The 23,790-nt window shown below is 35.1% G+C and overlaps 2 protein-coding genes and 1 pseudogene across 2 annotated transcripts; 1 reads left to right on the top strand and 2 right to left on the bottom strand.

Moving 5' to 3' along the window:
- Window positions 1-618: 618 nt before the first annotated feature.
- LOC125476065 (probable WRKY transcription factor 9) lies at window positions 619-3,343 on the bottom strand. Its single transcript, XM_048581796.1, has 5 exons — window positions 2,958-3,343; window positions 2,661-2,798; window positions 2,081-2,470; window positions 1,803-1,916; window positions 619-1,640 (listed from the first exon to the last, which is right to left on the bottom strand). The coding sequence occupies exons 1-5, from the start codon at window positions 3,255-3,257 to the stop codon at window positions 873-875; spliced, it is 1,710 nt and encodes a 569-aa protein (XP_048437753.1). The 5' UTR covers window positions 3,258-3,343; the 3' UTR covers window positions 619-872.
- Window positions 3,344-8,162: 4,819 nt separating this feature from the next.
- Window positions 8,163-11,637, bottom strand: LOC125476044 (annotated as a pseudogene).
- A 7,001-nt stretch (window positions 11,638-18,638) lies between these two features.
- Window positions 18,639-21,861, top strand: LOC125476014 (serine/threonine-protein phosphatase 2A activator-like). The gene is made up of 2 exons (XM_048581615.1): window positions 18,639-19,917; window positions 21,674-21,861. Exons 1-2 carry the CDS (start codon window positions 18,725-18,727, stop codon window positions 21,678-21,680), a joined length of 1,200 nt encoding a protein of 399 aa, XP_048437572.1. The 5' UTR covers window positions 18,639-18,724; the 3' UTR covers window positions 21,681-21,861.
- Window positions 21,862-23,790: the final 1,929 nt, after the last annotated feature.

The following is a 23,790-nucleotide window of genomic DNA, read 5'->3' as shown; positions in this document are numbered from 1 at the left end:
CTGGGACTGGGCAATTAGAACGTACCTCATACCGTGATTCAAAATGTGGAACGTCTTCGATATCAGTGCAATACATTACAGCAATGTCTCGAAGGCTCTGAGCAGCAGACGTGATCATTGTATCAGCGTAATAGGTACGTACGTAATAGACAACCAAGAGAATAGGAAGGAAGACATTCAAATAAAGGTTTGCAAACCAAAAATACAGTAAAATGAACAAATTAAAAGGACTTTTTTCGCAACAAACAATATAAATTCAGAGGCGCGATTCCCTCGCCCCTAAGGTTTCTAACTTCAAAAACAAGGGAAAAGCTATCTTTAATCGGATTCTACTAAATTGGACATGTGCAATCGCTATGGATCAAGAGATTATTGATCTTGTGTATGTCGACCTATCCTTAAGGTCATTGCCAAATATCATACACGTCGTGAGACTAACTTTGGACAAGTGAGACCTACATTTGTATCACCTCTCAAATAGAGATGAGACCTACATTTGTAGATGAGCCCTATCTCTAATAAAAAGACAATACAAATGTAATATGAAAAATGTGATAAGTGTAACATTATTCATGCACATATGCATGATCAACTGTTCATCAAGTTTATTCATATGGGTGCTTTAAAGATGATGAATAATAATTGCATTTACAATAATCCATTACATAGTATATATTCCTAAGTAAATGGAACCAAATGGAGAAAGATAATGGCACATAATATTTTATGTGATTACCCATAAATTTCCCTTTGCACAAATGGATTTTTTTTTTTTGGTAATCTTGCACAAATGGATTATTAATTAAGAATATTACGTACAATTTAAAAGAACAAAAAAAACAAAAAAAAAAGGAAAAACATTAAGAAGAGGATTATTCTGAGGTGTTTTTGCGAATGAGCTTACCGTTGGATGAGAGATAATATTCATCAATAGCCCGAAGGTTGCTAGTAGATGAACTACCGTTGTTGTCTCCATGATCTCTTGGGGCAATAGCATTCGGCGCAGGATGACTAGTTGTTGTATGATTGTCTTTGTTAATAAGGGATGTGATAGCAGCTGCAACAGCAACCCTAAATTTGGGATCTGAAGCAATGGCACTTACATTTTCAGCCATGGACATATTTTCTTCCCCTGATCTCCAGTTACCTTTCTGATCGTCCCCTAGCGCCACTCTGGTTGATCTACTGCCGTTAGCCAAAGGACGGTTGGTGAGACTAGTACTGCTAGGGTAATTTGCAGATCTGCTGCTAGTGCTGTTCATCAACCAATTAGTACTAAAACCTGGAGGTACAGATGACGAGCTGCCACCCATGGTGTCATAGAAGTTGTTTGTGAGGTCAAGAACAAGTCCTTTGGAAGGGTCATGAGGATCGAAGCTTCGCAAGTTTGACGAGGGATGAGATGAAGGGTTCATGTTCATCATATGATGGTAAGGGAGGGATGCTTGGGTGTAAGTAGAGGGTGTGCCATCTGCTAAATGAAGATTACTTGAATCTAGTAACATGAAGGAAGCTGCAGCAGCAGCTGTTGAAGCCATGGCTGTTGCACCCATGGCCGTCGCACCAACTGGAAGAGGATGGTTGTGTGTTCCTTCATAAGTTGTTATAAGTATGGACATGTCCTCTTGGCATCTTTGGACCTACAACATATGCCATCCAAAACATCAACGTATATAGATTAGCCTACAAACCCTTTAAAATAAATGACATCGATACCCCTTAATCGAACAATGTTCGTGCATAACATCCTACCAGCACCTTTGCTTTTATATGATAATGTAGAATTTCCCCTATATATATACCTGTTTTCTGACAGGGCATCCCGCGACTACTGTGCAACGATAATAGGCTCGTGGGCAAGGGTTTCCTTTTGAGATTTTCTGCCCATATTTCCTCCAACTGCACCCATCATTTATCTGAAATATAGCTTAAAACATTAGCGATTAATAGATACTCTTACTTACTATATAGTCTATATTGTATGCATGAAGTTAAACTGAACGTAATATGCACAGAAGTTATCTTAAGAAATTGAGTAGTGCTTAATTAGTAGTAGTTGCAAATGGAACGTAGTGCTCACTGCGGCCGATTCACATCTTGATCTAACCGAAACCCTAGCTTTTCGATTGGGTTGGGAGCCACCGTGGCTTGTAGTTCCGGCCAATTCCGGCCGCTGTAACTTGTTTTGCAGTTGCACTGACGATGATGTAAGACTAGTAGTCCTCGTCAATCCTTCCTTGTTATTGATCTCTTCTTTATCATCATGATCTTCTTCTTCTTCTCTTCCCCTTAATTGACTGGCAGTAGTAGCAGAGCTGGTCAGCCTCAGTGACAACCCTAGTTGACTCTCATCATCACGTTTCGGTGACAGTGGAGACCTATGGCGAATATCTGACATCTTGGTAATCTTCCTGGGTCCTTGAACTGCGTTGGGATCGTTACCAGCAAGTGATAGAAAGGTTTGAGGATCCTAAATTAACGAAATTAAGATATGATTAATTAACAAAACTCTAATTCATTAATATTATTTCTTGTGGAAATACAAAACACGCAACTCGAGCAATAAAAAAGAAACTGTAATTATTCATCTAATTAAAAGGAAAAAAAAGAGAGGAGGATGTTAATAACAAAATTAAAATTGGATTAAACTAATTAAGTACCTTGTTTTGGCTACTTTGATGGAGAACCGTAAATTTCATTTGAAGATCATAATAATCTTTCATGGTTTGCTCTACGACCTTCCTCAAAGCCTTGTTTTCTTCTTTCATACGGCTCATCTCCATTTGTAAAACGCTTAACTAGTAAAACAACACATATGACAGTAATTTAGTTAATTAATTGGTTAATAAATTATCACAATTAAACTAAAACTTCTAATTTACCAAAAAAATATAGAACTACAAAACTTTTCTAATGCATCTCATATAGGTTTGCTGTATGTATAATTCTACCAGTACCTCCTGATCCGTCTTCATATTATTCTCCTGCACCGATGTTTCGACTACTGAGTCATCATCGTATTCCACTTCACCGGCCCCGGTTTCTGTTGTTTTTCGCCTCTTATTCTGCACTCCTGGTCCTTGCTCATCCTCCTTTTCTTCTGCTGCTGCTGCTTCAACGCCATCGTTGACGCGATAAGCATCTTCTTCTTCTTTTTCTTCCTCGCCGCCTACACCTTCTTCTTGGTTTTCTTCTTTGGCATCAATTTTGAGTGAGAGATCAACATCCAAGTCTTTCTCCTTGTCTCCATTCCCCATTGAGGTAAGACAAAGTTGCAGAATCTCTTCCCCTCTCTCTATCCTTCTGTTTTGATGCTCCTTTTTTGACACCGAAGTCAAATCTTCCGTCTCAACGACGTATTATTAGACGAACAAGGACCCATCTAAGCTTTGACTTTAATTGGGCCCTTGATTAATTAAGCTCCATTTATCAAAGACTAATGGAATCACATTACATTTTAATACTACCACTGACTTGGACACCCCACGCATATAAAAATGGAAAGGCGCTCATCATGGCGCAATGCCGATTCAGTCCTTCCCCATCTAAGTCCCAACTATACTCTTTCTTTTGTCCGCCCGCTTCGGCTTAGTTACTACGTGGCACTTAGTATTATGGGTGTTTTAGTTTTTTATTTTAAACAACTGTTAGATATTTTATTTTCAATTTCATCCATTCATTTTCAGCATCACCCAATGTTACATACCGTTTGAAGAAAAATTGCTTTCTTTTTATGAATATAATTAACATCGTAATTTGCTCTCTTAAAAAGAAAACAAAAATACTAGGTTAGTTGGCTTTCTTCGTGGCATGTTATATTAAATCCAGAGCAAAGCCATCTACTAGCTAGCCAATATACTCTTTTGGAAGTCAAAAAGACTTACAGAAACATTTCAACTTTCCTTTAGTAACCATCATACTATTCACACATTCAATTTTATATTATCTTATTTTAATAATCCGCCTACACAATACTTAAATGAGCTGCAATAGTAGTGCAGTTGCAACAGAACGAAAAAAAGGTACAGATATAACCTATATATGGACTTGGAAAGCCGTTAACCCTAATACTTAGGCAGCAGCCTAAGACACACACACACACACAGTTTGAATATAATAACGCCGTTCTGGCCGTGCACGCGTGGACATAATACATACAACTTCTACAACCCCAATTGTTATGCATTCATGCATGCAAGAATTTTCTTTCATCTTCCAGTTCCTCCTAACAAAAACCCTAAATGAGGACAAAACTAATTCAAAGTCTAATACGAACTTATTCGTTTGTTTTTAACTAATCCTAGTTATAAACAATTAAACCATTTAATTGTACTTACTTAACTTCATTGTATTTTTCAATTTTTACTTTACACAGTGTATGATCCATTAGGTTCTAATAGCGAGGCAGTAGACAATTAAAACTCTTACTAATCGATTGTATGTGGATTGAAACTATCTTTCAATTCTCCCTTTAATAAAGATTAGTGATTACTAATTTTCAGAGTTTCCATATGCCATGAATGACACCTAACAATCTGTGATGGCTAAACAGAAAATGCGGAGAACTTAATATATTTATTGTAAATATCTTTTATGAAGAAGACAATATATAGTATTTTTTTTAAACAAACAATATTATCTATAAAAGGGGAGGAGATTCCTCACAATTGGCTAGCAATAATATAGTTTAAATTCATTTTTAGCGAGAATCAAATATAAGACATCTCACATACAAACTAAGTGGCGACAATATATAGTGAATTATTTTATAACTACAAAATTTAGCCATGAACGAACTTTTATGAAGACGACCCCGAGCTTATTTAATTAGCATGAGACGTTTTATGTAACATATTAAAATGCTCGTTAGCTGATACTTAGTACCAGGCCTAATTAGCATGAAATATTATGATGAATTTAATACAAAATTATTATAACCGACCTGCGATGTAATTTATCATAAATCTCTCACATCTCCGAGAAAAAAAAATCTGCCTGTTAACAGGATCATCAAAATTGACGATCAAGAACTCGTGATCGATCCCTAAACACTGTATTTTGGGGCACTATTATATAGTTGCAATTAAAACTAGATCCAAATTGATACTTTTTAATTGAAAAACCAATTTAAAATATTGACATCATCTTCCTCTGTGCAACACGATCGCCCGGACGAAATCCTAAAAAACAAGAGAAACCTTGGGATCAGATCTTGAATTTGTCAACAAGAAGACCTCCCACATCCCCCGATAGACTGTTATATGTTTATAAACAATTATTTCTTATTTTACTTTTAACGTATCCGATCCCACTACCTCACACGTTAACTACGAAGACTTAAATATATACTAGCCTCTTCATACGCGTTCATGCACAAACGAGAGATATTTTTTTCATCACGGACGCTATACGTTCCTAAAAATGTGTTGGTTTAGTTGTTTTCATATTTGCCCATTCAAAGTTTTTGATTTTGAATGACTAACACTCATTTTTCCAACGAATTTGTGAGAGGCCAACATCCATAGTTTAACCCATTTTTTAATAGACACCTTCAACGTGCGAGAGACATTTTCTAGTCACAGGCGCATATATAACACCTCCAAAGATGTGTTTTCCTTAGTTGCTTTTCTTTGTAATTGTTAAGAAAGACTTCTTCATTGTCATGCACGATCGATATAAATATTTGTCAATTTTTTGTTTTCACTTTGCGTAAAATAATATTTTATTTTACATATATTCTTCCACTCTCCCTTGCGAGAGACTTTTTTTAATTATTGGCACTACGCGTTTTAATTGCGGTGGTGGTTTTTCATTGAAGTAGCCCTTCTGGTCCCGTCGGAAGTTATGGCTGCTCAGCCTGCTGTTTGGTTTCTGGGTTCCTACTTCCTGCTGCTGCAGTAGTGTTTTAAATTTTTTTTTTTTTTTTGTTTTGTTTAGAATATTCATAACCAAATGGTGCTGTTTCATTTAGGTGATTAAAAAATAAATTAAAGTGGGGACCATTGGTTCCCCCGTTACCACTGCCTTCACGCCATTAAGTCACTCCATTCCCTTTTGAAAACTAATTAATATAAATAATTAATATAGAATCATAATTATTGATTATTGATATTAATTAATTGAATTGAATTTTGGTTTATTGTATAGCTTATATGATTAGGAAACTGTTATTAACATTTCAAAAATCTCATTCTACACTCCTCATAAATATATTTTTCTTTCTAATTTTAGAAAGTTTGGAGTGCCAGCAATAACAATTCCCTATGATTAATGGTATTGATTAATTGAATTGTTGGTTTAATTAGTTAGTTGTCATATATTATATTTTACTCTAGGGTTAAGAGTCTAAGACTCTTTTTTTCTTATTATACAGTGACACAATAAAACGGTAATATGAAACAATGCTTAAATCATTCTTCAAATATTCCGGCCAGTTCTCCTTTGAATATTTTGGCTAGTCCTCCTTCGAATATTTCGACTAATCCTCTTTTGAATGTTTTGAATAGTTCTACTTTGAATATTCCTGATATTCTTTCTTCAAGTATTCTAGGTAGTTCCCAACAAATTGAGGTCACTGAGTTTACATAGATAAAGATGTATTTATTTTTATTGATAATGATCTATTATGCGACGTTTTCATGACATGAAACCTCACCGGCAACAATTGTAATTTGTTTGTATTGATAAATTATGAAAGACATTACCATATAAAAGGATTTAATTGTTGCCATTTTTTTGAACCTTGCACTCTTAAGTTTGCCCCTCCCCTCAACAATTCTTGACTTCGCCACTGGTTAGGATGTACCATTTACGTAAAGTCCAAAGCCGAGCTAACTCCTTTTCATTCTTTGTTTTATTCACGTTTTAAATATTTGAATATCGCATTGGCTTCCTCTGAATTTGAGGACCAAGCAAACTTCTTGTTTTTGTTAGTTTTTTTGTCTAACGTTTCAAATATACTGAATTGCTTAACTATTCTTCTCTAAGACCAAACTAACTTCTTGGTTTCAATTTTTTTCCTTTTTTTAGTATTTCTTATCCACATGCAGTGCATCTCACAAACATATGCGGGGAAAAAAATGAAGAGGAAAGAAAACCTAACAAAGAGGAAGTTTTTTTTTATAATACATCCATGAAAACTAAAGAAAACCTTATAATATGTTTCCAAGACATGTTGTAGTTACCAACATTAAAAATTAAATAAATAAATCCATCCATGAGTTAAAGTTTCATGCAACATCAACGTCATGGTTGCCACCCATTTGTCTTCACATGATGCTTCAAGTTTCATTGCGAATCTACAAACAATGAGAAAATTAGAAGTCTGACCATAAAAAAACAAAGCATCATTATATTAGTTGAGAGCAGTAGTAATACATGTACCTTTAAATTAGACAATTTACCTACAACAACACTTTTACTCCAATATGTTCCCTAATTTTTTTTATTTTATTATTTTTAAACTACCCCACCCTTTCATCTCGCACGGCTGCACGCTCTTTAGCACAAGATTTTGAGTTTCGCGTGTCTACCATTTCACCACCAAGGCATCTTGAAAGTGAATCGTATCCCATGAATATGATACCTATCCAGTGCGATGTATGAAATATATGACAAAGGTGGAGTGTTAGAGTATATCTATTGATAAGTCATGTCATATAGGCCCGAGTCGGACATCCAATTGATTTGATTTGAATTATCCAGATGATGCCTTAAATATATTATATCAAAAAAATGAAAAATATATTATTATATCAAAAAGATGGACAATCAAACCAATTTCTCAATTCAATAGAAGCCCAAAGAGGTGAGGTGAATAGGGTCCCATCCCAAATAACGAGAGATATGTAAAATGCAGGTCCAATACACCTATTCCTAATCCTAAATGGAATGTAACGATGTAGGGATCCATATGTAAACATAGTACCTATTTAGATACGCTCGAATGACCCATTCTCATAATTAGAATGTATATAACCTTATTCCGGTCTGGTCTGGTCCGGTATGGAATGAACTTATAATCATGGAATCGACTTGATCATCAGATTATAGATTATAAGTTCATAACCCTAACCCATTCCCATTTTGGGCGGAACAGATCTACAAATTATTTGATTCCATTTAGTAAGAAGGATCCTGAACTAAGAAATAGATTCTAGAAGCTAAAAAAAGGTATCCTAAGCAATTTCAATAATCAGGTTCATTGATATTCCTGGTATAGTAGATGTTATCACACATACAATCATACTCAATTCGATGGAATTGTTTGATCTTAAAGGGGATCTTCTATAATTTCGCACATGAGGGGTTATTTCTTGGTTTCGTTCAGTCATTAATAACTTGATTATTTTTAGATAATAGTAGATAGAAACAACGCTCATAAGGAGTCGTATTGAAATCAAGAAATATAGGCATGCCTGCCATCCACACCAGAATAAATGAAGTTTTCCAAAAAAACCTGCAAGTGGAGGAAAACCTCCTAAGGATAAGAGACATAGGGCTAAAGAGAGAGCCAAAAAAGGATACTTTGTGTATAATCCTGCATAATCTCGAATGTTATTAGTTCCGGTATGTAGACCAAATGATACAATGCAAGCAAAAGTTCCTAGATTCATGGAGATATAGAACAACATAAAAGTTATTATGTTGCATATCCATGAGTCTCCAACAATTATTCCAATAATTACATATCCAATTTGACCTATGTACGAATACACAAGTACACGTTTCATGCTTGTTTGAGTAACAGCAATGAGATTCCCCAATATCATGCTAAGAATAGCTTGGATTTCTAGAAGAAGATGTCATTCGTTTGATGAGAAATAAGAAGGAATATAAAAAATTTGAGTGGCTGAAGCTGAAGCAGCTACTTTTGAAGTAATAGAAATAAAAGCAACAACTGGAGCAGGAGAGTTAGAGTCGAAAAGAGGATTCCTCACTTCTTTCTCTCATTCAAAATCATGCACGAGACTTTTATCTCACACGGCTCCTAAGTGATAAAAGAAAGAAGAACTCATCTTCTTTCTTTTTTCCTTCTTTTTAGTATTTCTTATCCACATGCAATGCATCCCACAAACATATGCGGGGGGAAAAAATGAAAAGGAAAGAAAACCTAACAAAGAGGAAATTTTTTATAATACATCCATGAAAACTAAAGAAAACCTTATAATATGTTTCCAAGACACGTTTGTAGTTACCAACATTAAAAATTAAATAAATAAATAAATCCATCCATGAGTTAAAGTTTCATGCAACATCAACGCCATGGTTGCCATTCATTTGTCGCCACATGATGCTTAAAGTTTTCATTGCGAATCTACAAACAACGAGAAAATTAGAAGTCTGACTATAAAAAAACAAACCATCATTATATTAGTTGAGAGTAGTAGTAATACATGTACCTTTAAATTAGACAATTGACCTACAACAACACTTTTACTCCAATATGTTCCCTAGACTACCCCACACCTTACCCATACCCTCACCACTAGGCTAGCCCTAGTGGCTTGCAATATGTTCCCTGATAGTTGAATAAAAACATGAAGAAAGTAAAGTGTTAGAAATAATTCTTAAACGAAGAATAATAGGATACACTAAACTACGGTACAAAAGAAACAGTATTTCTAATAAAATCATCCTCCAGCTCTCAAAAGAATGCAGGAAAAAATCCATGAATATAGCCAAATAAATTAAGTACGCATCAAACCGCACTTCCTTTAAGTTCTGTTAGTAATCAAGTGTTCTGAGTTCTTCTATGACTTGATGCAAGGCTACCTTTTAATTAAGAGAATCTTAATGAAACATTTTTGGTATTGTTCACTTTTAACGTTAAAGATATTTTTACCTTGAAAAGTCACTTCTGATACTATTCACTTGCATCTTTATTTTGTCATTTTCGTTAAAAACTAAATTTTTTGAAGATTTTTCATTAGTTTTCTTTTTAATTAATGGCCATTATTGCGATTATTTAATTTGTGAAGTTGTGATTTTTATAGAAGCCTTAACACATTGGTATCACGTTTATGGCTAATTTCATTAGCAAGATTGCAAGAATATACATTTTATTGGAGAAGTACCTTAACACATTGGTATCACGTTTATGGGTTAATAGAAGACAAAATACCATGGCAACTCAGTTTCCAACAATAATCATTCCATAGATATCCCTATTAGAAGAAATTGAGCAAAGAAATAAGAAAAATATTCCAATTAAAATGCTTATTGTGTTGTAGCTTTTGCACCGCAAAGAACAATATGTATGAGAGAACAATAAAGAAACGATTAAATAGCAATGCAAAATGAAGGAATTTCTATGAAAAAATATGAATGCGTTTTCAAAAGCCTTCCTCACCTTTGATGCAGGGCGGACAACAGAAACATTATGTATGGATTAATGTCTTCAACTTCAATCACCTAATTCATATCACAAATCCATACATTTCTAAGAACGAGTACTCCCACCGCCATAGCTTTGTTGCTTTGGTATGTGTTTTCACTGAGAAGAAAATGAAATAGCATCATGAAACTAAATCAAAGGTTATCTTCGAATAAAAATAAAAAAAAGGAAAAACATTAATAAGAAAAATTCACATGTTATTACCTTACACTGGAGTAAAATTTACTCACCCATTATTGTTTCATCACACCAAAACAAAAATAAAGGAAGACTTCTAATCCCATAAATTAGCAAAAACTCTGCTATCCTAATCCCATTTGACTTTGCCGCCCCACACCTAATGTGCCTTGTCTCCTATTAGAGTAAATTGTAACAATGGTCCCTTAATTGAAAATTCATTACCATTGGTCCCTCAACTCATGAAAATGTGTAGCTAGCTATGGTCATTTTCGTCAACTTCGTTAGAATTTTGTCAAAATAAGTTGTGTTAAAAGGACCATTGCGACAATTGGGGTCCCTCAACTCATTAAAACGTGTAGCTATGATCATTTTCGTCAACTTCGTCAGAATTTTGTCAAAATGAGTTATGTTGGAAGGACCATTACTACAATTGGGTTAAAGTTGGGGGACCATTGCTCCAATTGGGTTAAAGGTGAGAGACCAATAGTAATGAATTTTTAGTTGAAGGACTATAACTGTACGTTTTGATGAGTTGAGGAACCAATGATGACGGATTTTTAGTTGAAGGACCATTACTCCAATTGAGTTAAAGTTAAAGAACCTTTGCTACAATTTACTCTATCCCATTATAACTGAAACACCCCAAATCACACCAGCCAGCCATACAAAGTCACCGCCCGCATCAAATATGAGGGCACGATTCAGGCAACAAATTCAAAGAACGGAGTTCAGATAACGAAATTCAAAGAACACGATACATATATAAACTTTAAAAACAGGATCCAGAGGATTTGAACCATATTGAGTTGAAAACTTATCGAAGAACGATGGTTCCAGGGCGGTGGCGGTGAGGCTCAACCTATACAAAATTAAAACAAACAGCCACTTAGATCCAATAATCTGATTTTTTTGATCTCGGCAAAAATCGCTTGCAATTATCAATTTCTAATTTTCTAGACATTGGAAACCCAAACGAAACAGTAAACACACCTTGGTGGCAAGTGCCTTCCTCGAAGCCTTACCCTGGTGGATTTCCAACCAGTTTGCTTCGTAGGACCCATTTCTTCACAAATGAATGACAAAAAATGCAAAGAATCTCAAGTAAGAGAGATGAAGAATCATCACAACTCAGAGGTTGCGAACACAACCGAGCAGATTGGTGGGCAAAAGTATTAACCGGCTATAGGGTGTTCAACCATATCGAATCCGGATCCCCGCCCGAACTCTAATGAGAGCCCTTGGATGATCAAAGGTGTTACGTGCAGCACAATATTCGAAGCTAGTGGAGCATCGTCATCATCATTGCAAAGTCAAGAAATTCATCACTGCAAAATTAGAAATTCAAATTGCAGTATAATAAATAATACAGTACATTAAATCAGGCAAAAAAGACAAACAAAAATAAACCGTACCCGACACCAATGGGGCCACCGGTCTCAGCGATAATGAAACTGAAGCCGCCAATATCCGGTTGGACGAAAGCTCAAGAATTTTGGCGGTTGAAGGTTTTTTGTAAAGATTGAGGAGAGAGACCGATATCAATGCAGAAATTGGCACTGTAAAACATTACCAACTACAGTAAAACAGAAACAACAACTGGTAAATGAGTAATTTCAGTAACTCCTATAAGTGTCTCTGTGCAACCGCTGCAACTGCTGGTCAAGAGTGTTTCGATTCTATTTGGAGTAGTTGTACATCGATTATCGTTTTTTCATATGGAGCAGTAACTGTATGCTTAGGGGAGAGTGTATTCAATTGATATTTTAAGAGATTTTAATTCTTTTAATAAATCTAGAGGTATTCAATCAGGATTTTCAGTTCAATTAGAATTTTAAGATAGTTTATTAAAATCCTTAGAAATCCGGATATATTCGATTAGTATTTTAAAGAAGTTTATAACATTCCAGGTGTATTCAATTAGAAATTGATTTTAAAGAATTTGATAAAGTTGAGGAATTAGAGGGAATTGGAGAGATTTCGTAGTGTATTTTAAGCATTCACAAATCTCACCTCTCCCCATGAGATTTCGAGGGAATTGAATCAAAATTTTATATGGAATCTCTACAAATCAATTAAACTCCATAAAAATCTATGGATTTATAAATCCAATAAAGTCTCTCAAATTCTCAATTGAATACACTCCCCTTAATCTAATGGATGAAAACTAATTTAAAGTGCAGGTGTTTTCATCCAATGGTCGAAATCATTGTTGAGATGGAATTTCATATTTTTACGTTTTTGACCCTATTTTATGGGCAGTTATGCATTGGTCATGCGTATGAAATGAGGATATTTTTGGCATTTCGGAATATGAAGTGAGGACATTTTTGGCATTTCGGAATGTTTCATCATTTTAGGGCTCTCATTATATATATATATATATATATATATATGATGTGAGGACATTTTTGGCATTTCAGATTGTTTCACCATTTGAGGGCTCTCAGAAAACATTGAAACTTTATCTTAACAATTAAATAAGGAAATGATTTCGGATTGAATTGAATTTTAACAAGAATAATCTATGCATTGAGACTTACAAAATAGACAATTCATATAGTTGAAGTTCAATATGAAGATGAGTCTCACAACTAATTACCATTAAGATGGGGAAACTTGATATAGGTCCAATTTTTTGAGTCAATAGTAGAAATAGTCCAATTTATTAAAATAAATCCAATTCCTTAAATCTTATTATTTTATTATCAATAATTATCTCTTAAATGATAAGATTTATTATAAAAATCAAATTTCTTCCTAATTATCTCTTTGATTATTTATTTATTTATGTTATTTCTTGTTCTTTATCCCGTTTTAAACCCCATTTATAGATTTTATTTTTTATTTTTATAATCAACCTATATCACAGGTTAATTATATTTATCTACCTATATGATAGATTCTTTTTTATAATCAAGTAAGATTCATGTGTCTTGCTTGTATATATATTATGTTTTCTTCTACCTTTTAGTTAAGTTTCATATCTTACTTATATGTATGATAAAAATTCATATATTTGTTACTTGAGTTAGGGTAGAATGATTTGCAGATAGATTTATGTCAATATATATATATATATATTTTTGTTATAAGATATTAATTATATTTTTTGGGGTTGAAAATTCATGATATTAGAAGATTTTAATTGATTTTTAATATTTTTAGAAAATATAAAATGAGCATTAAAAAAATAAATACATATAATTACGTAATTGGACTCACTCCTAAAAATCATCTATGTTTTTGGACTTGGATCTAAAAGCCCCTTTTTTTCTTTTTTTTTTTTTTAATGGAGATCATTTCCTAAGAGCTTGTGTGTGTGTGTGTGTGTATGGTGTGTGCCATTCTTTTTTTCTTTCTATTTCCATCTTTCAGATGCATGCATGTATATATTATACAGTCCACTATTACTATAAGGGAAAGTTTAAACTTTTTAGACTGAAGAGAAATTCAGTGCAAATGGATGGGAAAGTTTTTTAAAATGCATTGTAGAGACGAAAGATAAAACCTAGGTGGTAGTAGTCTTTGATTTGGCTGTAGAATGTTTCAAAAGTGACTCACATGAATTCAGTATGCTACTTAATTATGGATATCGCAATTTTGGTGGCATGCCTTTGTTGTAAAAGCCATTTTATTGAAAATATCATGTAATTACCTGAAAATTTCCATTATTCATGTAGCAAAAGAATTTTCATTGAAAAATATCAGATAACGTGAAAGTTTCCATTGTTTGATCCAAATGAAGTTTGATGCTTAACTACGTAATATTGGTGGCTTCACACACACACACACACAAATTATCTTAGCTAGGCTTCCATGCACTGAGGCCGTTCCATTGTTTCCATTTTTGGTTGGAAGTTGTCTACTTGGAGCGAAGAACTTGTATAGCACTGGTACGCTACCATGGTGATAGTTTATGTCAATAAAATAAAGAAAAGGGTAAGTTTTTATTTACATGTTCTTATTTTATTGATACGAAACATGACATAAAGTCGATAACGTTTCTTACTATTTGTGGCTAGAAGCTGTGTTGATTCGATCACTTATTACCTATTACCATATGGTGAGGGCGATGGTACATCCACAATAATCTGACATCGAATTCTTCATATGAAAGGCAAACTTATGACCATCCATTTGGAAGTGGAGAAGAATATAAACTCGTAGTAGACCGTACTTCATAGTATTAAATAGATTTATGAGGTTAGATCAAATATTAACAAATAAATAAATAAGTGAATTTTGTGAGCTTAAATATATAAATAGAAATTATGACAGTATTTTCAGGATAGTTTCATAAATATCCTCTTCCTACGTGGGTCGACTTTGAACCTTGCCACAATTCTACTAAATTTTTTTTTTATAAGAAATGAAAGCACAGGCTGGAAAGTTCTCCCAAACTTGTTTCCTAAGTATCTTCTAGCGGCATGTACATTTTTACTCTTGCCCTTAGATTAATTTAGAAGTTGTAATTGTACGTTTCCTTCATATTTTTTAGTCTCTCTCTAGGCGAATATTTTTCTCACCTATTTATTACGAGTTTAAATTTTGAGATCTGTATAGTGGAGTAGTTGGACTGTTTTCAGCATTCATGTGATAGATATAAATATCAAAATTTAAACTCATCCAATAATAATAAATAACATTGTTCTAAAAATTCCTGCTACCGCATGCGCCAAGTGGCATGCCACCTCCCCAATTAACTCCTAGTCCTAAGCATTTGAAACTTGAGAAAGAGCAAGTTTAGGCGCCTGTCTAGCCCACCTAGACTCGCCTAGGTGTCTGCTTAGGTCACAAATCTCACTTAAACAAAAAATAGATAATTTTCATTTTGTATTTTATGTTTTCAATAAATTGTAAAATACTTGTAATAAATATTTGAATAAACACTCATTCTATGTTTGTTCTCATGTTTTCAATATTTTCTAATACTTTATAATCTATAAGTTATTTTATTTTACAATTATGTATTTTTTTAAGTACAAGTAGACATTTATTTATATATTATATAATTTAATTAAAATTTTAAAAAAATGCATAAGCCGCTGCTAGGCGCTAAGCTCCTGCTCACCGCCCAATTAGCGTCTAACACGTTTTTGAACCTTAATAAATATGTGGTGAGCATTGCCATCACTTCAAGATGGTGAGCAAAATGCACCCCTCCACACACACACACACACCCCTATACACTTAGGGTGTGTTTGTTTCACCTTCTTAAGTGAGATTGGACTGGCTAGGATTATTGTCCCATGTTTGGTATGCTTGGGGACTAACTTAAATGAGACTAGCCCAGACTTGTGTGGACTCCGAGCCTCGTTAAGTCATCCAAATTAGTCCAGCATTGAACCATGGGATTGCTAAGAACTCATTCCTCACAACGTTGTCTCATTCGTCGTTCCTCATCTCTCTGTCTCTCCCTCTCCCTCTCTCTCTCTGCTCTTGCATCCTGTCTTTGTTCTTGTTCTTTCACTAATGCTTGCGTCCTTTCCCTCTCTCCTCGCCTCGAACCCAGATCACATCCTTTTCCTCTCTCTCCTCGTCCTGCTAGATGCCAAGCTGATCTGCACGACCCAACCCAGATCACATCCTCTCCATCTCTTTCTCGTCATGCTCGAATCAGAGTGTCGTTGCGTATACAAGGAACGCAATTGCGATTTCGATTTCAATTGAAATTGAGTTTCTGATTGTTTGTGTTTTGGGAGCTTTATCGATTCAAATGGAGGAGAAAGATGTGGTTGCAAGTAGTGAAATTTGGATGGAGAGCTTTATCAATTGAAATGAAGGAAAAGCCGTGATTGGAATCTATGAAGTTTGGACAGAAAAAAAAAAGGAGAGGGAAGAAAGGTTTCAGGTAAGAAAAAGAAATAGAAATAGAAAAAGAAAAAAAAGAATTATTTTTATTATTTTTATTATCCTACTTCTAGTTCGATACTGCACCAAATGTTTTACTAAGTTAGTCATACTTAGTCTAGTCTAAGTCAGTCCATCTTAATCCCTAAAGCTAATTCAGTCCGAAATAGTTCGATGCAACAAACGCACCCTTAGAAGCCAAATATATATATTCAGAAGGACTTGGAAATTTGGAGCTGTAGCTGTCCAAACGAGGAGATGATGAATCGAGGACAAGTGTCAGTGGAGACTGAAGACTCGTGCAATGTCAACAAGTTTTCATCCATCATTTGCAGATCGTATAATTTATTAGTTATTTTTGGTTTTGGTAAAGTCTTAAATTTCTATTTAATTTGTATGGAATTTATGAATTTCAACGTTTGTTCCAATTTCACATGTCATGACATGAGAAGAGAGGTTGTAGAATAAAAGAAGAAATTATGGGCTTCGAAGAAAAAGGAATATTCAATTCACTGTTTAGTTAAATATGATATAATTAGTACCCTTTCATAGAGTTAAACAGCCTTATTTGGACAGGGGATTAGTATTCTACTAAAAAATGCACAGGGTCTGGCTTTTGATATGGAAATCATTCCCTCTGTCAACAACATTATATTAATTTTTTGGAATCTGGAACGTAGTGGATTGCAAAAGAAAACACTGTGAACTAGGACAATTCATTACCTCCGAATTCATCTAATCTAAGAGAATTTACACCCTGCTAAGGCAATAATTGCCCGGTCAATTGAGCAAATGTAATTATTGTCTTAGTGAATGGTAATTGTTCCAGTGCATCCATACCCCGTAAATGAATTGTTCGGGCAATTGACATTTAAAATTTATTTTAAAATAAAAAAACCTATGTTTAATTTTGAATATGACTTTTTAACCAATACCTTCACACCACTTGTTATTATTTGAAATTACAATCTCATCTCAGTCACGCTACGGTTCATATTCTTTTTTTTTTTTTTTTCTGTATTTATAACTTTTAAATTTTTTTTAATAACAAATTTAATATGGGCCATTGGATAATATATATATATATATATTGCAATCCAAGCGTCTAGGTTGTGCCATGTAGACAAAATGTGGCACAAGAAGTCTTTTTCAAATATTTATTGTTTATTTTTGAAAATTAGGACTAAACACGGACCCTCGGATTTGCGAAATCCAACAGCCCATATTCGCATCAATCCTGACAGCTTGCATTGCGGGGCCCGCTACCTGCATTTTATATGACCACTTGCGCTCTTGCTCACGTGCGTCGCAAAAATGTTTATAATGTGGGTAAGACGTCACACGGCCTTACCACTGAGCAGTTGAACCCTGCTTCCTTTCACTGTAGCCCGATTGATTGGGTTTAAGGTGGAGAAGATTTTGTGAGTTTTGAGGGATTCAATCACTCGTATGCTTGAGCAATTGAGATGAGTGGACTTCCTCTAAACCAATAAGCTTTTATAGGACGAGTGATTTCCAACCGTTGACACAACACGAAGTTAGTAAAGATTACAAGCATAAATCATTGAAGAATAAAAGTTTGAAATCCACCAGTTTGATAGAAATCCCAAAGGATAATCTGATTAATTGATTGAAAATATGATTACAATAGAAGCCATCCCATGGCTTAAATAATCAGATTACAACCCCTGGGGTATCTCAAAGGGTAGGTAATTAAAACGAAAGCAAATGACATAATCGGACAAAAAACCAAAAGTCTGATTTTATGACAAACATTAAAATGCTGTGCTGGAAGCTTAAACAATAGTTTTTGGCCTTAAACGCATCGGGCTTATGACATGCCATGAGTCTTGTTCGGCTCATGATTCTCTTCAAAATCAACATATTACAAGCCCAATTCTGACACCAAAATATTTCTTGCTACCTTTTATGTTTCGATATCGATTTAATGAGATATTTTCCAACTTTAATTCTTCTTTTCTAAAATTTGAAAACACTTTATTTTCTTCATTTTTGTTTGTTCGAATAGACCCGTATCTTGTCATACATCAACCGAAAAAATCTCGAACTGACCCGAAAATTGCTTGGCCTTCAAGTCACTTAACAAAAAACAAAAGAAAATGATTATCCAATTGGAATTGGGCAAGAACAAAGCACAATCATATTGGGCTTAAGAGAAACCCATTTGCAATTTGATAACAACCCATCACCACCACCCTCTCCATGACGTCCAGGAACCTCGTTGCTCCTCCTTCCCTGTAAATTTGCCACTCTTTTCTCCATCCAACTTCTCCAAAAATGGAACCCCAACAAACTTCCTGCAAATCGGAGCACCACCACCAAAACCCCAAGTCCCCAGAATCTCCACCATCTTCCATCACCACCATCGCCACCGCCATTTCCACACCAACCTGCTGTAAATGCGGAGCCCCAACCCCCATGGCCGCTCCCCCACCCTCCTTCTCCGACATCTCCCCTCCCCCAAACTACCGCCCAATCCGAGCTCCCGCCATCAACCTCCCTCCAAACTCCAACTCCCAACAGGCCATCATCCTCACCCCTGTACCCCAACCCCTCTCTGTCCCCCAAATCTCCTCTCCCTTCCACTTCCAATCCCCCTCCAAAGTCATCCAGTCCCCCGACGACCTCCGCCGCTTCCACGACTCCTTCTCCGGCAAACACTTCGTCGGATTCGTCGCCGCCCTCTCTGAGTCCATCCGCGCCAAGAAAATCTCCGACTCCTGTCACCAATCCGACACCGTCAACACCATCGTCTCCATTCTAGAAACCCTAATTCAATGGGTCGACGAAATCCCACCCACCCAGCAAGCCGGCCGATACGGCAACGTTTCATTCCGCTCCTGGCACGAACGATTGTCCGAAACCAGCCACTCCCTCATGCTGCAGTTCCTCCCCGAGCATCTCCACCCTTCTACCATCGAGATGGTTCCGTATTTCACTGATAGCTTCGGGAACCCGAGCCGAATTGATTACGGTACAGGGCACGAGACCAACTTCGCTGCTTGGCTCTACTGCCTGGCGAGAATGGGGGTGATTAATGAAGAAGATTATCCGGCCGTCGTGGCTCGAGTCTTCGTCAAGTACTTGGACTTGATGAGGAAGCTGCAGTTGGTGTATTGCTTGGAGCCGGCGGGGTCTCACGGCGTTTGGGGCCTCGATGACTACCATTTCCTGCCTTTTATTTTCGGGGCGTCGCAGTTGATTGAGCATAAATATATGAAGCCTAAGTCAATTCACAATGATGATATCGTGGAGAATTTTTCGAAAGAATATTTGTATCTCTCGTGCATTCAGTTTGTGAAGAAGGTGAAGAAGGGTCCATTTTCGGAGCACTCGCCATTGTTGGATGATATCAGTGGAGTACCTAATTGGAACAAAGTGAATAGTGGGTTGCTTAAGATGTATAAGGCTGAGGTGTTGGGGAAGGTTCCGATTATGCAGCATTTTCTGTTTGGCTGGCTCATCAAGTGGTATGATCCTTGCCCATTTCCCTCTCTGTAAATGGTTTGAATATGATTGCTAGTTTCTGCAAATGTGGAAAGATATTTAGTAAATTTTTCATTTTACTGTGTAATCTAGTGATTGTTGATAGTTTAGCAAACTTAGGTTCGTAGGAACCACGCTTACGCTTGGCAGAATGTTGAAGCTAGTTTTCCTTACTTGGATGAACCACACTTAAACTACTAGGTCAGGTACTCGGTGTTGTGCAGCGTGCTTGGTTAAGCTTAGTAACTTGTTTTGGTTTGATTAAAAAATTTGTATGGAGGATGCTTCGAATTGGTCTATTTATTTCTACAACATTAGGCGAATGTCTAGCAGTTGTGGTAGTCCTTTATTTAATGTTATTGAATTACCTCCAATGGCTCATTTTTCACATTAGGTTGCATCCAAATTGTGCCTCTTTATGTTATTAACCTTCTTGTGTCAAATCAACGAGATTCCTGCTAGAGCAATTTTGGAGCAGGTTTAGCTGATCACATCAACTATTTCATCATTGTTAGCGGGGTGTTATTTTGGTTATCATATTCTAGTTATGATTTTCAAGTTACCTTTATGCTATTGATTGCACAACCCTTAAGAATGGTGACATTCTGTTTACCTTAAGTTTCAGAAATGGGAAATTCCAGTGTTGTTGTTTTTATTTTTTATTTTTTATTTTTTTTTATGTACTGTTAAGACAAAAAATGCAATTTATTAGGTGTTTCAGAGTTTCCTTTTTGAATACAAACATACTGGAATCCTGTTTTGATCACAGTCACGACAGGTTTTATGTGAATAAGATCTCTATTGCCATGAGAGAGACATCATTTACTAGGTCTTAAGTCTTAACTTGAGTTGGTTTCTCTCGTACCTTTTGATAGAACTGGGACATGCTAAACTGAGATTGATTGCCTAGTTGTGAGTGTATTGGGGATCATGGTACCCGCCAACAACCAGTCATTATTTGATGATTAAATAAAATATGGACTACATATCCCTCGAGGGTGCTTTCTGGGCTATATGCAGGCAGGAAAAAAAAGATTTTGAAGGTGAATTTGTTAGCAATGTGAAGTTGAGACTTGGTGGAATGGTATGGCTTGCACCAATGACCTGATTCGCTAAACAATCTAAGTTCCACTGCACTACTCTGTCCTACGTCACAACCTCTTGGGAAATAGGAGTGTCTGTGTCCATCTTGCTTCCCCAATACTGTGTGTTGGCAGGAGCCTTCACTTAGTTGTGATTATGAGCAATCTCATGTTGCAGTTAAATAGATTTATTTTCATAAGCCAGTAATGCTTAAAGGTGGCTTAAAGCTATACCAGGGAACATGATATGATCATTTCACTTTTCGTTAAACATAGGATAACCATCTGAAGTTCCTATGAAAAGGGGATAACTGCCAAAACAATATAATACCGTTCACCTTGGTTGACCTAAAGATGTTTTGTATCAGTAGTATTCATAATTTGTTTGCGTTTCCTGTTATCTTAGACTTTTCATTGGTTGATCTAAACGGAGATGTTAATTTCTGATACTGAATGTATCAATCGTGATTCGACAGTTAACTATCTAGACGGTCTTTTTAATTCAGCATTGTACATTTCAACTGTTGGAAGGCATATTTTCTTTGATAGCGTGACGATCAAATTGCAATTATATCCCTCCATCCCGCCCTGCGCGGATGGGTATTTGCAGCTTATTCTGTTTGTTAAGTGATTCATTTCCCAAATATTTTCTTCACAGGGAGTAGAAACATCGTGTCAGGTCTACCGGAGGCATCTGTTGTAGAAGAAAGAAGTCAAATTTCTAACAGGTTATAACCCATTATAAGAGCAGAATGTTACTAGATTGGAAGCGAATACTCGTCGTTTCTTATTTGTCTACTTGTTTTTGTTCTTTCAATGGTTACTGAGTATGCAGTCTTGGTGTCATGTTACTGCACTTTTCTTCTTTTGATGTTAGCATCTCGCTTTGACTGAAAATTGATTCCAAAAGAAGAAAAAGGCCCATAAAAAAAAGTGTAAATTAAATTTTGCCCCTCGGATTTTGTGGTCGGTTGAAATGAATAATAAATAAATGTATGCGGTTAAAATGTTTTAAAGATCTTGTATAAAATTGCAATTAACTCTAAACCTCAGAATGTGGGCTATTTGAATGTGGTCAGAGTGGGCTGAAATGTCTTCCCATTGAGAATTGGTCTTACCCTTCGAGATGTGGGAATACTTCACGCTTACTTCTTTTTTTTTAGCTAAGGCGAGCATGATGCTTATACAACAAATGATAAGAGAAAAAGAAGGTTACGTGTCATTGAAACAAGAATGAAAAAAGGGATGTGCTATCTACACATCTCATTTTACTTCTCACACACTCTGATAATTTCTGTCTGTTAATCTTCTTCAATTCATCCGATCCGACGGTCGAAAATTAAAAGGGTGTGTGAGAAGTAAAATAGGGTATGTGGATATCACATCCCTAAAAAAAGCCAACAGGATCCTATCTGTATCATTGTGAGGATCATGGAAATTCGTAAATCGTGTCCGTTCATCTTGCATTGTACGGTTAATTTTTGTTAGGTATTGTTTGTATTTAATTTTAAATAAAAAAATATTTAAAATGATTTTTGATCGCATGATGTATGATGAACTGATATGATTTACGGATTCTCGAATCCTCACAAAGAGGATCCGGCAAAGATCCATATTCTAAAAAAAGTAGATAGATTTCATATTATTATGACAAATCCATTTCTAAGGCGAAGTTGATCTATATTATTATGATAATCTCATTGCATATGCTTAGTTCACTCTCTCATTAGCATATATACTATCATTTGTTAAAACAATAATAATAATAATAATAATAATAATAATATTGCAAAACATCTATTTTTAATGATTGTACGAAACCGGTACATTCGAGAGACAGAAGAGATGGCAGGACAGGACGGGGGAGAGAGTGAGGGGAGGGTGAAGTGGAGAAATCTAGGCAAGAGGAAGGGTTTCAATTTATTTTATTTGTATTTTATTTTAAGTAATTTGGTTAAAATAGAAGAAATTGTTATAACAGTTTATATATCTTATTTTGCACTTTAAAATTTATATATATTTCAAAAGAAAAATACATTAAAAAAATATAAAATAAAATTATTGAAATGCAGTCCCTAAATAAATGACAAAATAGGAAAAAAAAAAAATGCCAAAGTCCAAATGACAAGCAAGACTCTTAAAATCCCCTTTTGTACATTTGATGAGGGGAAAGACAAAAATAGTAAAACTTTTTGTGCAAAGTTATTTTAATGCCCACAATTTTTTATTTTTGATGTGTTAACTCACATCCCTTTTATCAGGTACAATATTAAAAATATAAAATAGTCGATTTTTAGTTTGATATTGAACTAAATGCCTGATTATATAGTCAATACTATTATATGGATAGATTAGTCTATTTGACAAAAATAGCCAATACAATTTGACGTACCAAACGAGGCCTTAAGTAATTTATCGTATACCTTACTCACAAATACACTCCATCTTAATGGATTAGCTGACAAAACTTAGCACCACAACTAGAAATGTAACTTACATAGAATGAGTTAGCCTTCTATCACAAAAAAAAAAAAAAAAAATGATGGGCAATAATGTAAATTTACAGGTCCAAATTTTACTGTGTTTTATTGAAACTTCACCTACAAGTAATGTTAAAATACCTCTAATATTTATATTAAAAAAAAGAAACTAAAAACAAAAACCTTCCACTCCGTCATGTTCTCTCGCTCTCTCTCACTCTCTCCTCATTTTCTAAAATAATATGTTCATACATAAAAATGGGTAGGCAAATGGTATTGAATAAGAATCCCACGT

Source organism: the organism of the source record quoted next, unplaced genomic scaffold (assembly GCF_019419815.1).
Source record: "Pyrus x bretschneideri cultivar Hongxiangsu unplaced genomic scaffold, Pyrus_bretschneideri_v1 Contig17, whole genome shotgun sequence".
Taxonomy (NCBI): domain Eukaryota; kingdom Viridiplantae; phylum Streptophyta; class Magnoliopsida; order Rosales; family Rosaceae; genus Pyrus; species Pyrus x bretschneideri.
The sequence above is the reverse complement of the archived record's forward strand: the minus strand, read 5'-3'. Positions and strand labels throughout refer to the sequence as shown.